Source organism: Colobus angolensis, unplaced genomic scaffold (assembly GCF_000951035.1).
Source record: "Colobus angolensis palliatus isolate OR3802 unplaced genomic scaffold, Cang.pa_1.0 Scaffold271, whole genome shotgun sequence".
Taxonomy (NCBI): domain Eukaryota; kingdom Metazoa; phylum Chordata; class Mammalia; order Primates; family Cercopithecidae; genus Colobus; species Colobus angolensis.
The window spans coordinates 1349504-1365244 of record NW_012115944.1 but is presented as its reverse complement, the minus strand read 5'-3'; the positions used below and the strand labels follow the sequence as shown (position 1 = coordinate 1365244).

Genomic DNA, 15741 nt, shown 5'->3' with positions numbered 1-15741 from the left:
TGGCTACCTAATTTCTACATTGTCCGTATTCTCTTTGGCCTTGAGGAGGCTGGGCTCTGTTCTGAATCTGTCTACTATAGTACCCATGTAGGCACCCAGAGCTGGGTAAACAGAAAACAGTAAGAAAGGTGGGTAAGGGCAGCTTCTGATTGCTCATTATTACTTCAGAAGCTCTTTTAATTTGTGCAAGTAACAGGGACATCAATTACAAACTCGCATTTGGCCATGCAGTTTGCATGCAAACAAAACTGAAGCTAACACATCATAAGTAGTTCTGATTGTTATTTTGACATATGAAATAGAATAGTTCCAGATCTTGCAGGAAGAATTCTAAATGTTACTCAGGGTTGGAGTCCAGACAAGTTAGGTTCTTGAGTGCACCTCCACTATAGATCCTGGAAGACCAGAAAACTTAGCTCTGACTCCCCATTTGGGCCTCAGTCTCCTAATTTATAATATGTGTGGGCCTCAAGACCTTTTGAGGAACAATAAACTATATTAACCAATTCAGAGAGCAAAATCAGCATTAAGAAATATCCTTAGTCTAACAGAGGAAACTTTTAGCAATGGAAGACATGTCTTACATATGATGGTTGAAGGAAAAAAAGGCAGGACATCTGACATTTTTTCAGATCTACAATGTGTCATGTTCTGTGCCAGGGCCTTTCCAAATTTAGCTTCTCTATTGTAATCTAATCTCCACAGCAGCCCTAGCAGGTAGAATTTATCACTATTTTTATATAGGAGGAAACAATCTAGAGAAGACTGAGTAATTTGCTCAAAGCCACACAACTCCTGGAGCTGGAATTAGAGGCCAAATCTGTCTTTACTCAAAAGTTCATGTTCCTTCCATTATACCAACTAAAAAAAGGAAAAGTAATTGGCAACTGATTCAGGACCTCACTTCTGAATTCTTAGCTGAAAAAGCAGCAACTACAATAGATGAAAACAGACAAAACAGCCAATTGCTGCTTTCTCCCTTAACCTTTAATTCCAAACCATTTTCTATCCTTGGCCCTCTTCTCCAGAATTGTCCTTTTTAATCCCAGACTTTTCTTCTACTCCTAAGACATTACTCTTATCAATTCAACTAAGCATTATATGCTTTTTTCCCAACTTTTAAATTTAAAGTAAAATTATGTCTAAGACCTTTCTGTTGACATAATGCATGCTCACTTTAGGATAAGGGTTATCTCTGGGGAGGGAGGAGAATGGGGTAAGGGAAAGACATAAAGGGACTTCTACTATAATTGTTACATATATAACATTTATATATATAACTATTAAATGCAGGTAAGAGTCACCTACATTTTTGTGACTCTTAACCCCAAATATATATATATATAGCCCTTAGAGATCCTAGCCCCCCTTCTGAGGCTTATATATGTTAATGAATTAAATCCTCACAACCACCAAGTAAGGGCTAATATCATTCCCATTTTAAAGATTAGTAAGATTAGCGGTGGTAATTCCAGCACTTTGGGAGGTCAAGGAGGGAGGATGGCTTGAAACTAGCAATTCAAGACCAGCCTGGGCAACATGGTGAGACTCCCATCTCTACAAAAAATAAAAACAATTAGCCAGGTGTAGTGGTGTTTGCCTCTAGTCCTAGCTACTTGGGAGGCTGAGGTGGGAAGACGGCTTGAGTCCAGGAGTTCAAGGCTGCAGTGAGATGTGACTGTGCCACTATACTCCAGCCTGGGTAACAGAGTAAGACCTTGTCCCCCCCCAAAAAAAAATAATAAAAAAGTAAAGTTAAATAACTTGCTTAAAGTCATACAGTTAGGAAATAGGAGAGATAGGGTTTGAACTCGGTCTGCTTTTGGAGTCTGATCTCTTAACTACCATGTTTGCTATATTGCCATCTTTAAATTACTGATGTGGAATAGTGATTTTTTTCACAGGAAAAGAAAAGAAAAGAACAGTGGTTTTTCAACTAGCTGGGGTGCACATTAGAATTACCTGGGAAGCTTTTCAAAAATACTAGTGATCAGTCATTGCCGGTGGGAATGCAAAATGGCACAGTCACTTTGGAAACTAGTCTGGCAATGTCTTACAAGCTAAACATAGTCTTACCATACAATCTGGTAATTGCACTACTAAGGCATTTACTCAAATGAGTTGAAAACTATGTTCACATAAAAACCTGTATTTTAGTGTTTATAGAAGCTTTATTCATAATTGCCAAAACTGGAAGCAACCAAGATGTCCTTTAATAGATGAATGGCTAAATAAAATGTAGTAAATCCATATAGTGAAATATTATTCAGCAATAAAAAGAAATCAGCTATCAAGCCAAAAAAGACACGTAGGAACCTTAAATGCATATTGTTAAGTGAAAGGAGCCAGTCTGAACATTCTTTAAGCATTGTGTGATTCCAACTATATGACATTCTGGAAAAGGCAAAACTATAGAAACAGTAAAAAGATCAGTGGTTCCCAGGGGTTGAGGAGGGTAAGAGGAGAGGAATGAATAGGTGGCGGATAAAGGAATTTTAGTGCAATGAAACGATGCTGTATGATACTTAATGGCGGATACGTGACATTACGCATTTGGCAAAATCTATAGGGCTGTACAACACATAGAGTGGACCCTAACATAAAGGATGGACTGCAGCTAATAATAATGTATCACTACCGGTTCCTCAATTGTAACAAATGTACCACATCAGTACAAGATGTTAATAACAGGGAAAACTGTGGTTGGGGGAGTGAGTATGTGGGAACTCTGTACTTTCTGTTCAATTTTTATATAAACCTAAAATTGGTCTAAGAAATAAAGTCTATTTTAAAAATGAAGCCTAGGTTCTACTCCAGAACAATGACTCATAATCTCTGGGAGTAAGGCTCAGGAATGTGTATTTTTAAAAAAACTCTGCAAGAGAATCTAATGTATAGCTAGAGTTGAAAATCACTGACTACATCTATAGAGAAATCTCAAAGATACAATGTTGATTGAAAAAAAGAAAACAGTTACAGAATCTTATAGTATTAAAAAACCCAAAATAGTTGTATATATTGCTTATGAATATGAACCTACATTGGAAAAGTGTAAAATATAGATGAGAAGAACATGTCAGGGGTGTTAGCATGTGCTAAATCCTAACACATTTACAAGTTATCTCTAAGGGAGAGAGAGAAATGGGGTTAGAGAGAAATACGAAAGCATTATTTATTACATTTGTTACATTCGTTTCTTAAAAATAAAGAAAAATAATTGAAGCAAACATGGAAAAATGTTAACATTTGTTAAATCTGGTAGATAATATTTGATTACATTCAATTATCTGTACTTTCCTACATTTCATAATGCAATTACAGAGGAGTAGGAACATCTTTTCTTCTAAAACAAGAAAAAGAAAGGTAAGAATTGATAATGATATAGATTGATTTGTGGTGAGGGGAGGAAATAGTTAAAGGAAGTAACACTTGGTTTTTGATCTTTTTCAGAGACTCACAAGTTACGCTGTTTGTTTTGTTAGTTGGCTTCATTAAGAGGTAGAGGAAAAAGAAATGGGAAAAGGAGCTGAGTAAGAATGGACCTTGGTAAATCTATGTCAACTAAATGGTCCAGTAAATGGACCACAAAGCAGCACTGAGAACCACACTAAGGCTGGACTAAATACATAAGAAATAAGCCTGAAATACAGAGCTTTGGATTTGGAATATTAGCTTTACTTGTACTATGGACTTTTGATTTCTTCTGGTTAGTAGAGCTGATCCTTTGTTCTTGTGAAGTATGGAAGGAAAGACCTTCAGTTTAGTTCAACTCAACAAAGACGACAGAGAAGCGTGATCCCATTACCAGCCAGGATGTAGCCAAAAATAACGCATAATTAAATTCTAAGCTCAAGGTTTAAGAGAATTTTATGTTAAAATAGCTTGAAAAAGTGCCTCTTCAGCATCTGTAACTATTGCTCAGGTAAGGGATCTTTTTGTCAGCAATAAATGGTAATGGAGTCCCTTTCTTAGAATCTAAATTTACAAAACTGTTTACCAGCCGGTGATAAGCTTGCTCAAGATTTTTGAATACTTAAGAAAACAGGGAAAGCATGAAGAAGCAAGAGCAATCTTATCTTAGGGATCTTTAGCTGTGGCTCAGGTATCTTAAGATCATAAACCTCGGGGGCTTATCCAATGAGCTTCTTTAAAGCGCGTTACTTACAAACGTCACCTTTATGAAGATAAAACCAGAGAAATGTAAAATTAATGTACCCACTGGATTGTGTGTCACTGCTGAATAGAAGTTTCAAGTGGAACTATTTCTAACCATAAAGTCTATATTTGTCTTTGACCCAAAGCTGGTGCAGATTGAGAATTCTAGCAGTTTGGGAGAAGTTAAAGCCTCTCAACAGGGAACACTCTGCATTTAAAGGATCCTGTAAACTGCAGCACCAGGAAAACCATAGTCCAAGTTCTTCATTCTTCAGCTTGCAGTCACGTCATCACCATATGCTGTACACTAGAGTATTTATGGCTTGAATCACACATGGAGCCAGTCTTATCTCAGGCAACCATGCTGTCTGCATCAATATAAGATAAAACTGTGCTAATGACAGGAGTGCACGTTTAAATGTACGTTTCCACGTATGGGATAAAATACTTGGTCAAATGAAGCTTTATGCTACTTCTCTGCAAATGTGGTATTTGTTTTATGGGGCAGCAAAGGCAGGCATTAGCTTCGTCTTTGCATCTGATTCTAGGCAGATGGTGATGCTAAAAGGTTAATACTTAAGTTACTGTCTTTTAGTTACTATCTAACAGCAGGACAATGCTCTTAGAGTTTATGGAATTATTAGCTACTTTTTAGTCTGCTTGAAACTGGAATGCCATACCTTGCCAGTTATTTTAGCTCCATTCTGCTCCTACTAAGTAAGGTCATTTTTGGTACAGTGATTTGTTAGACAAGACAAGTAAGATGCAAGTGAAAGATTTGTCACAGTAGGTTTCACTTCTGTCCATCTGATGACCAGGCTGCTCTGGCTCTGTGCTTACATATTGAGAAGAATTTGCTAGGTTCTTGAAGTTATCTTAACGCCATCCTTCTCTCTGAAGACAATGGTTTCATTTTTTAACAATATCTTGTGGGGGAAGCCTGACCCAGAGAACTGTTTAAGATACCCATATTTCTCCATCCTGAGGCAGGAAAAGAATTCTGAAAAGGCTGTAGGGTTGGAACTCTCACACTGTGGGATATAAAAATTAGGACAATAATTTCCTTCTCCACTTTTGTGGGTTAACCCGAAACTGTTATTTGAACTACAAATTCCTTGAGATTAGGGACTGTATCTTTTTTGTTTTTGTATCTCTAGTACCTAGTTTAATGCCTCAGTAAGTGACGAATAAACAAATGAATGCATACATGCACAAACAAATTATGTGTCCTCTCTTTTTGGTCCTCCATTTCAGCCTTTTGAAAGCTGAGAGAAGCTGATGTTATAGAGTTCTTAAAGGTTTTTCAAACTAATGGGAGAAAAACTGGGATATAATTTGAAGAGACATTTGGGGGAAGTAGCTCCAAGGAAGGTTAGTGTTGACTCCAGGTAAATAGTTTGAAAATCATAGCACCAGGAATGTTATTATCATCACTAAAACAATTATTAAAAAATTGAAAGAGTAACTGCCCTCAGTGATTTTTTAGACATCATGAAAACCTGCAACTAACTGCTACAATATGACTGTCCTCAGGAGATGACAGGTCACGTATGGAGCCCACATCTATAGGTGTATATGCACCTTGTCAATGATTATACATACACATTTCTTGAAAAGCCTATCAGTTAGTTACACTGGGAGACGCACAATGTAGTTCTAAAGGCCTAGGGAGGAACAGGCCATACATGTTGGGAGATGAACCAATTTTGCAGCAAAAGCACTTCAGAAGGCAGGGACTACAATGAAATAGTTTCTTACATATAGTGTATGAAAGTCTGCTAAAGATGGGGGAAAAATGGTTCCAACTGCTTTAATTACCTTAAAAATGTGTGCTTTGAGGATGTGATGTCCCAGTTCAATAGTCTGCTGTCGGTTTAGTTTTCCCTCTTGGCGGGAAAACCAGAAGGCAAGTAATGTGTGACCACTCCTGCAAAAAAAGAGAAATTCATTTTAATTAATTAATTAATTAAGTTGACATGGAGTCTCACTCTGTTGCCCAGACTAGAGTGCAGTGTCGTGATCTTGGCTCACTGCAGCCTCTACCTCCTGGGTTCAAGTGATTCTCCTGCCTCAGCCTCCTGAGTAGCTGGGATTACAGGCACCCACTACCATGTCTGGCTAATTTTTGTATTTTAGGAGAGATAGGGTTTCGCCATGTTGGCCAGACTGGTCTCAAACTCCTGACCTCAGGTGATCCACCCGCCTTGGCCTCCCAAGGTGTTGGAATTACAGGAGTGAGCCGCTGCGTCTGGTCTGATTCATTTTAACAGAAATGTTAATGCCCTAATTCTGTTTTGGTTGGGGGACTCTTCAGGTCCAGTCATACCTCCAACAAAACTATATCGTTCAACTGGTTTCTTGGGGAAGAGAACCTACTCCTGGGCAAAGAATGGGTACTGAAAGGCTCCTAGGCAGTTCCTTATCCAAATCACATGTATAAATACCACAAAATGTCAGTTCTAGTTGGCTTACACCCATCCCACACACAGATGGCATTACAAGATTTTCATTTTTATTTTCTGTCTCTGTCAGCAACTCTCATTCCACCCATGCTTAAATGTCAGTGTTCCTCAGGATCTCATTCTTGGTCCTATTCTTTCCTCGCTCTAGATTAGCTCATCCATCCTCAAAGCCTTCACCACCACCTATATTCTGTACCTTTTTCTTTATTTAGACTTTTCTTCTCAGCCTTAGGCCAGTATATACCCAACTGTCTATTGTACTTCCCCATTTGGAGGTCCCATAGTACCTCACACTCACCATGACCCAAACTGGGCTTACAACCTCTTCCCCAAGTGAAGTCTTCTCTGATCAGCCTCCACCAAGCCCCTACCCTTTCCCACTAGCTGAGGAGAATGGAGGGCTTTCTTTCTACTGCCACCAGTATAGACTGCATATCCTCTCGCACAGTGTTTGCCATACTGTTGCATACTCTCTCCTCCACTAGACTGAGGTTCCTGACAGCATCCGTTCCCCATTACCTCCTTGCTAACAGATCCCAAACCTGTTTATGAAAGAGAAAGCTCTTTTGTCTGCCTCTGGATATTGTCTTATCTGCCCACGATGTCCAGAACTGCCTTAGTTCTCTTGTAAATCATGTGGTCAGCTGGCTTGAAGACAAAGTCAACAGGAGGGTTAGACTAAAAGAATTGCAGAAAAATAAAGCTTAAGTCCTATTAGCTGCCCTAATTCTGAACTTGCTATATGAGGTAATAGATTTCTTTACTGTTTAATCTATTTGAATTGGAGTTTTCTGATTTTTTTTCCAGCTCAAAGCATCCTAATGATACACTTCTTTGTTAATGTATGTGTAACATGTATGTATATTTAGGGTTGTATTTCTACTTACATTCACGAAAGAAATCTGAATTACTTATATTTTCCATAGTGCCTAACATCATCTACTGCATATAAAAACGCTCAATACAACTTTTTTTAGAAGAAAAAATCTGGCATTAAAGAAAGGACACTAGACCACCTTTGAGATGTGTTTTCTTACCCCGTTTGTTATGCCTCTAAGAACTGCAGACACTTAGAACTGTCTCTCTATGGCTGGTATGCTTTGGCTCTGTGTCCCCACCCAAATCTCACCTTGAATTGTAACCCCCATAATCCCCACGTCATGGGAAGGACTTAGTGGGAGATAACTGAATCATGGGGGTGGTTTGGTTTCCCCTATGCTGTTCTTGTGATAGTGAGTTCTCATGAGATCTGATGGTTTTCTAAGTGTCTGGCATTTCCCCTGCTGGCACTCATTCTCTCTCCTGCTGCCTTGTGAAGAGGTGCCTTCTGCCATGATTATAAGTTTCCTTAGGCCTCCCCAGCCATGTGAGTCGATGAAACCTCTTTTCTTTATAAATCACCCAGTCTTAGGCATTTCTTTATAGCAGTGTGAGAATGGACTAATACAGTACATTGGTACTGCAGAGGATAGGGTGCTGCCCAAAAATGTGGAAGCAACTTTGGAATTGGGTAACAGGCAGAGGTTGAAACAGTTTGGAGGGCTCAGAAGAAGACAGGAAAATGTGGGAAAGTTTGGAACTTCCTAGAGACTTGTTGAATGGCTTTGACAAAAATGCTGATGGTGATATGGACAATGAAGTCCAGGATGAGGTGGTCTCAGACAGAGATAAGGAACTTGTTGGGAACTGGAGTAAAGGTGACTCGTGCTATGCTTTAGTAGAGACTGGTGGCATTTTGTCCTTGCCCCAGAGATCTGTGAACTTTGAACTTGAGAGAGATGATTTAGGATACTAGTGGAAGAAATTTCTAAGTAGCAAAACATTCAAGAGGTGACAGAGCATAAAAGTTTGAAAAATTTGCAGCCTGACAATGCAATAGAAAATAAAAACCCATTTTCTAGGGAGAAATCTAAGCCAGTTACAGAAATTTACATACTTAATGAGGAGCCAAATGTTGAATCACCAAGCCAATGGGGAAAATGTCTCCAGGGCATTTTGAAGGTCTTCATGGCAGCCCCTTCCATCAGAGGCCCAGAGGCCTAGGAGAAAAAAGTGGCTTAGAGGGCTGGGCCCAGGGCCTTGCTGCTTTGTGCAGTCTCTGGACTTGGTACCTCGCATCCCAGCTGTGGCTAAAAGGGGCCAATATACAGCTCAGGTTGTTGCTTCAGAGGGTGCAAGCCCCAAGCCTTGGCAGCTTACACATGGCGTTGGGCCTGTGGGTGCACAGAAGTCAAGAACTACGGTTTGGGAATGTCTGCCTAGATTTCACGAAATGTATGAAAATGCCTGGATGTCCAGGCAGAGATTTGCTTCAGGGGCGGAGCCCTCACGGAAAACCTCTGCTAGGGCAATGTGGAAGGGAAATTTGGGGTTGGAACCCCCACACAGAGTCCCCACTGGGGCACTGCCTAGGGGAGCTGTGAGAAGAGGGTCACCATCCTCCAGACCCCAGAATGGTAGATCCACCAAGAGCTTGCACTGTGTATGTGGAAAAGCTGCAGACACTCAACACCAGGCCGTGAAAGCAGCCAGGAAGGGGGCTGTACTCTTTGCAAAGACACAGGGGCGGAGTTGACCAAGGCTGTGGGAGCCCACCTCTTGCATCAGCATGACCTGCATGTGAGCCATGGAGTCAAAGGAAATCCTTTTGGAACTGTAAGGTTTAATGACTGCCCTATTGGATTTTGGACTTGCATGGGGCCTGTAGCCCCTTTGTTTTGGCCAATTTCTCCCATTTGGAATGTGTGTATTTACCCAATGCCTGTACCCCCATTGTATCTAGGAAATGACTGATTTGCTTTTGATTTTATAGGCTCATAGGTGGAAGGAACTTGCCTTGTCTCAGATGAGACTTTGGACTTGGACTTCAGGTTAATGCTGGAATGAGTTAAGACTCCGGGAGACTGCTGGAAGGGCATGATGTGTTTTGAAATTTGAGGACATGAGATTTGGGAGGGGCCAGGGACAGAATGATATGATTTGGCTCTGTGTCTCCACCAACACCTCACCTTGAATTGTAATCCCCATAATCCCTACATTGTTGTGGGAGGGACCCAGTGGGAGGTAACTGAATCATAGGGGCAGTTTCCCCCATGCTGTTCTCATGATAGCTGACGGTTTTATAAGTGTTTGGCATTTCCTCCACTGGCACTCATTATCTCTCCTGCTGCCCTGTGAAGAGGTGCCTTCTGCCATGACTGTAGAGTTTTTAAGTGTCAGTAAAGAACCTGGAACACAGGGCATGGGACAGCTCCCATCTTACATAGGACTCATCAAATGGATTTCATTCCAATAAGATTTTAAAAAGGGATTTGTAATTTTTGACTTTACAGAATTTCTAAATTGTAGTGGATACCAGATCACCTTGTTTGATTGGATAAATTAACCATAATAGAAAGGAAGTTATTTAATTGGGAGAATGTCTCAGACAAGTGTAGCTTGCATGGAATCATCAGTATCATCTGAAGGTGTGAGTCCAGGGTTCTTTCAAACTAATAAAATCTGGAAATTGACACTGAACTCTCTTTTTTTTTTTCAGACGGAGTCTTGCTCTGTTGCCCAGGCTGGAGTGCAGTGGTGTGATCTTGGCTCACTGCAAGCTCCACCTCCCAGGTTCATGACATTCTCCTGCCTCAGCCTCCTGAGTAGCCGAGACTGCAGGTGCCCGCCACCACGCCCGACTAATTTTTTTAAATATATTTTTTAGTAGAGACGGGGTTTCACCATGTTAGCCAGGATGGTCTCCATCTCCTAACCTCATGATCCACCCACCTCAGCCTCCCAAAGTGCTAGGATCACAGGTATGAGCCACTGCACCCAGCCCTGAACTCTTATTTATCCCATGAAAACTCAATTTAGTTGATAGGTTATTTTATTTTTTTCTTTTTGAGATGAAATCTCACTCTGTCACTCAGGCTGGAGTGCACTGGTGCGATCTCAGCTCACTGCAACCGCCACTTCCCGGGTTCAAGCAATTCTCCTGCCTCAGTTTCCCAAGTAGCTGGGATTACAGGCGTGTGCCACCATGCCCAGCTCATTTTTTGTATTTTTAGTAGAGTTGGGGTTTCACCATGCTGGCCAGGCTGGACTTGAACTCTTGATCTCACGATCTGGCTGCCTCAGCCTCCCAAAGTGCTGGGATTACAAGCGTGAGCCACTGCGCCTAGTCTATTTTAGTTTTTTCAATAGAGATTGTTCTTTTTGAAAAAGTTATTTTAATAGACCACATGGAAGTTAAGACAACAATACAAAGCATGTATGAAGTATCTTACTCTCAAGATCTCAAAATTCTGTCCAGCTCTTAACAGTAAAATTACTGGAGCCTCTCTGGTATAAGAATTATTACTTTAAGTTACTCATCCATGGCTGTTCCACTGTGACTAGAACTCCTGAATATAAGCCTCTGATCCACTATCTATGCTTTAGGCTGTTAATGAGAATTCATGCCTATTGGGATTAATGTAAAAAAGCTTGTGCTTGACAAGGAAATGAATTTTCAGTTAGACATAGAATTGACTTTGCCCTAGTGTTTTCATTTTACCACCATAACTAAGAAATGCTGGTGAGATGTCTGCATTTCTCTAGTCTTCATTTCAGCTGGCTAGAGATAACTGCTTGCTTTTACATCAGGCACTGAGGAGAAACAGCCAGTAATACAGGTCAAGGATAAGATGAAGGTGGCAACTACAGTTCATTTCTTTTTGAATACAAGCATGCTACATTATTACTAAAAGAATGGTTCTGAATAGTACACTGGACTCAAAGTTTGTGGTATGTAGGACATAAGGGAAAATAGCAATGTACATTCTATATTGGCTCCCATGGTGACATCTTGAGCACTGAGATTTAATTTTGCTTCTTGGTCTGCTGGATCTCTCTACTTCCATCATCATCAAACTCACTTTTTGAAGTTGGAGCTTTCCCTCAAAACCATATCTCTCTCTCTCTTTTTTTTTGAGACGGAGTCTTGCTCTGTCACCCAGGCTGGAGTGCAGTGGCCGGATCTCAGCTCACTGCAAGCTCCGCCTCCCAGGTTTATGCCATTCTCCTGCTTCAGTCTCCCGAGTAGCTGGGACTACAGGCGCCCGCCACCTCGCCCGGCTAGTTTTTTGTATTTTTTAGTAGAGACGGGGTTTCACCGTGTTAGCCAGGATGGTCTCGATCTCCTGACCTCGTGATCCGCCCGTCTCGGCCTCCCAAAGTGCTGGGATTACAGGCTTGAGCCACCGCGCCCGGCCTCTCTCTCTTTTTTAAATATTGCCAGTTACTCAGGCATAAAACATAGTAGCTATTTTCCCCCTCTCCTGTACTTTCTCTCCTGAAAAGTCACAAGAATCTCATTCTCTTCATTTTATTCTCTACTGCTCGCTCCCTGGCCATCACAATAATCTACGTTGCAGAAACCTGATCAAAATTCTGCTCAAAATTCTTTGCTAGTTTTATTTTCCCTCTGATATAAAATTTAAATTCCTTAGCATGGTATCCAAAGGCTTTACGTAATTTGTCCCTTGCCTATTTGTCTGTCTTTACCTCTTTACCTTATCTTTTCAATTCCAGACACAGTAAATTATCTGTAGGGTTTCAAATGTGCTTTCCCTCTGCCTGGAATTCTCTTTCCTGTTTAGTTCATCAGAAAAACAATTTCTCATTCTTCAAATGGCAATTCACATGATCTCCTCTGTGAAGCCTTCCCTGGTGCCCTCTGATAAACTCAGGGGTTCTTTCCTTAGGTTCCTGTTGTACCTGGTACACATCTCCATTACAGCACCCACTGCAGGGCACTCTTCTATGTTGCTCTACACATGTGTGAAAAAGCATGACCTCTATCCTCAAGAGAGTCTAGGTAATAGGAGTATATATTTGCAGAATGAATGAGTAAGTAGTAACATCTTATACCTGTGTATCTTACGGTTTTCAAAATACTTCAGGCCAGGCATGATGGCTCACACCTGTAATCTCAGCACTTTGGGAGGCCAAGGTGGGAGGATTACTCGAGTCCAGGAGTCCAAGGCTAGCCTGGGTAACAAAGCAGGACCCTGTCTCTACAAAAAAATTAAAAAGCCAGTTGTGCTGGTATGTGTCTGTAGTTCCAGTTACTTGGGAGGCTGAAGCAGAAAAACTGCCTAAAGCCCAGGATGTTGAGGCTGCAGTGAGCTATGATTACACTGTTGCACTCCATCCTGGGCAACACAGCAAGGCCCTGTCTCAAAAAAAAAAAAAAAAAAATTAAAAACAAAAAACTGAAAAATCAAAATAATAATAATAATAATAATTATTTTTTGAGATAAGAGTCTCACTCCATTGCCCAGGCTGGAGTACAGTGGCATGATCTTGGCTCATTGCAACCTGGGTTCAAGCAATTCTTCTTCCTCAGCCTCCCAAGTAGCTGGGATTATGGGCGTGTACCACCACGCCCGGCTAAGTTTTGTATTTTTAGTAGAGATGGGGTTTCACCATGTTGGCCAGGTTGGTTTTGAACTCCTGACCTCAAGTTATCTGCCTGGCTTGGCCTCCCAAACTGTTGGGATTACTGAGTCACCGCACCCAGACAAATATTTTAATAATTTTTAGATTCTCAAAAAAAATCACTACACCATAGGTATAGCAGTAAATACTACTCCCAATATTATGGTAGAGGACTGACTGAGACTAAGCAAGATTGAGGGACAGACCCAGCTCACATGCCTAGGAAGTGAAAGAGCTAGAATGAGAACGTCAGTGTTTCTGAAGTTCTAGTTTCCACTGAAACCTAGTTCCATTACCACACTGACAAGATTGGCAACGTGATTTTTGTTTCAGAGCACATTTGTGTGAAAAAAACTCCACCACTGTAAAGAACAATATACTCATTTGTATAGTATAAACTCTGAATTCTTTAAACATAATTAAAATCAGTAACCATGATTTTGACACTTTTTGATTGGCATTTTGAGAAAGAGTAGGTAAGAAATAAAGTAGAGACAGCTCTAGGAAGCATGACATGTTTTAAAGCATGACGGGGCACAACTATGCTTTCCCTTTATAATTAAAGATGACGAGGCCAAGGCACAGCGGCTCTCACCTGTAGTCTCGGCACTTTGAGAGGCTGAGGCAGGAGGACTGCTTGGGTCCAGGAGTTTGAGACCAGCCTGGACACCACAGCGAGATCCCACCTCCACAAAAATATTTAAAAAATTAGCCGGGTGTGGTGACATGTGCCTGCGCTCCTAGCTATTTGGGAGGCTGAGGTGGGAGGATCACTTGAGCTTGGGAGGTTGAGACTGCAGCAAATTGTGATGGTGCCACTGCACTTCAGCCTGGGTGGTAAGCAAGACCCTATCTCAAACAAAAACAAAAACAAAAAAAGATGGTAATCATAATCAACTTTAATATGGGTTCAGATATGGTCATAAAGGCCATAGCGTAGGGAAGTGAAGACAGAAGAGAATTACTACTTTTTTTTTTTTTTTTGAGACAGAGTCTCGCTCTGTCGCCCAGATTGGAGTGCAGTGGTGATCTTGGCTCACTGGAAGCTCCGCCTCCCGGGTTCACACCATTCTCCTGCCTCAGCCTCCTGAGTAGCTGCAGGCATGCGCCACCATGCCCGGCTAATTTTTGTATTTTTAGGAGAGATAGGGTTTCGCCATGTTGGCCAGACTGGTCTCAAACTCCTGACCTCAGGTGATCCACCCGCCTTGGCCTCCCAAGGTGTTGGAATTACAGGAGTGAGCCGCTGCGTCTGGTCTGATTCATTTTAACAGAAATGTTAATGCCCTAATTCTGTTTTGGTTGGGGGACTCTTCAGGTCCAGTCATACCTCCAACAAAACTATATCGTTCAACTGGTTTCTTGGGGAAGAGAACCTACTCCTGGGCAAAGAATGGGTACTGAAAGGCTCCTAGGCAGTTCCTTATCCAAATCACATGTATAAATACCACAAAATGTCAGTTCTAGTTGGCTTACACCCATCCCACACACAGATGGCATTACAAGATTTTCATTTTTATTTTCTGTCTCTGTCAGCAACTCTCATTCCACCCATGCTTAAATGTCAGTGTTCCTCAGGATCTCATTCTTGGTCCTATTCTTTCCTCGCTCTAGATTAGCTCATCCATCCTCAAAGCCTTCACCACCACCTATATTCTGTACCTTTTTCTTTATTTAGACTTTTCTTCTCAGCCTTAGGCCAGTATATACCCAACTGTCTATTGTACTTCCCCATTTGGAGGTCCCATAGTACCTCACACTCACCATGACCCAAACTGGGCTTACAACCTCTTCCCCAAGTGAAGTCTTCTCTGATCAGCCTCCACCAAGCCCCTACCCTTTCCCACTAGCTGAGGAGAATGGAGGGCTTTCTTTCTACTGCCACCAGTATAGACTGCATATCCTCTCGCACAGTGTTTGCCATACTGTTGCATACTCTCTCCTCCACTAGACTGAGGTTCCTGACAGCATCCGTTCCCCATTACCTCCTTGCTAACAGATCCCAAACCTGTTTATGAAAGAGAAAGCTCTTTTGTCTGCCTCTGGATATTGTCTTATCTGCCCACGATGTCCAGAACTGCCTTAGTTCTCTTGTAAATCATGTGGTCAGCTGGCTTGAAGACAAAGTCAACAGGAGGGTTAGACTAAAAGAATTGCAGAAAAATAAAGCTTAAGTCCTATTAGCTGCCCTAATTCTGAACTTGCTATATGAGGTAATAGATTTCTTTACTGTTTAATCTATTTGAATTGGAGTTTTCTGATTTTTTTTCCAGCTCAAAGCATCCTAATGATACACTTCTTTGTTAATGTATGTGTAACATGTATGTATATTTAGGGTTGTATTTCTACTTACATTCACGAAAGAAATCTGAATTACTTATATTTTCCATAGTGCCTAACATCATCTACTGCATATAAAAACGCTCAATACAACTTTTTTTAGAAGAAAAAATCTGGCATTAAAGAAAGGACACTAGACCACCTTTGAGATGTGTTTTCTTACCCCGTTTGTTATGCCTCTAAGAACTGCAGACACTTAGAACTGTCTCTCTATGGCTGGTATGCTTTGGCTCTGTGTCCCCACCCAAATCTCACCTTGAATTGTAACCCCCATAATCCCCACGTCATGGGAAGGACTTAGTGGGAGATAACTGAATCA

At 41.2% G+C, this 15741-nt stretch overlaps 1 protein-coding gene across 1 annotated transcript in view; it reads right to left on the bottom strand.

The window, feature by feature from the left end:
* The window catches only part of TANC2 (tetratricopeptide repeat, ankyrin repeat and coiled-coil containing 2), a 478795-nt gene that overhangs the window by 38243 nt on the left and 424811 nt on the right, over positions 1-15741 (bottom strand). Inside the window, exon 15 of the mRNA XM_011947922.1 lies at positions 5974-6082. Coding sequence (XP_011803312.1) covers positions 5974-6082 — 109 coding nt within the window. The remainder of the gene's footprint in view (positions 1-5973; positions 6083-15741) is intronic.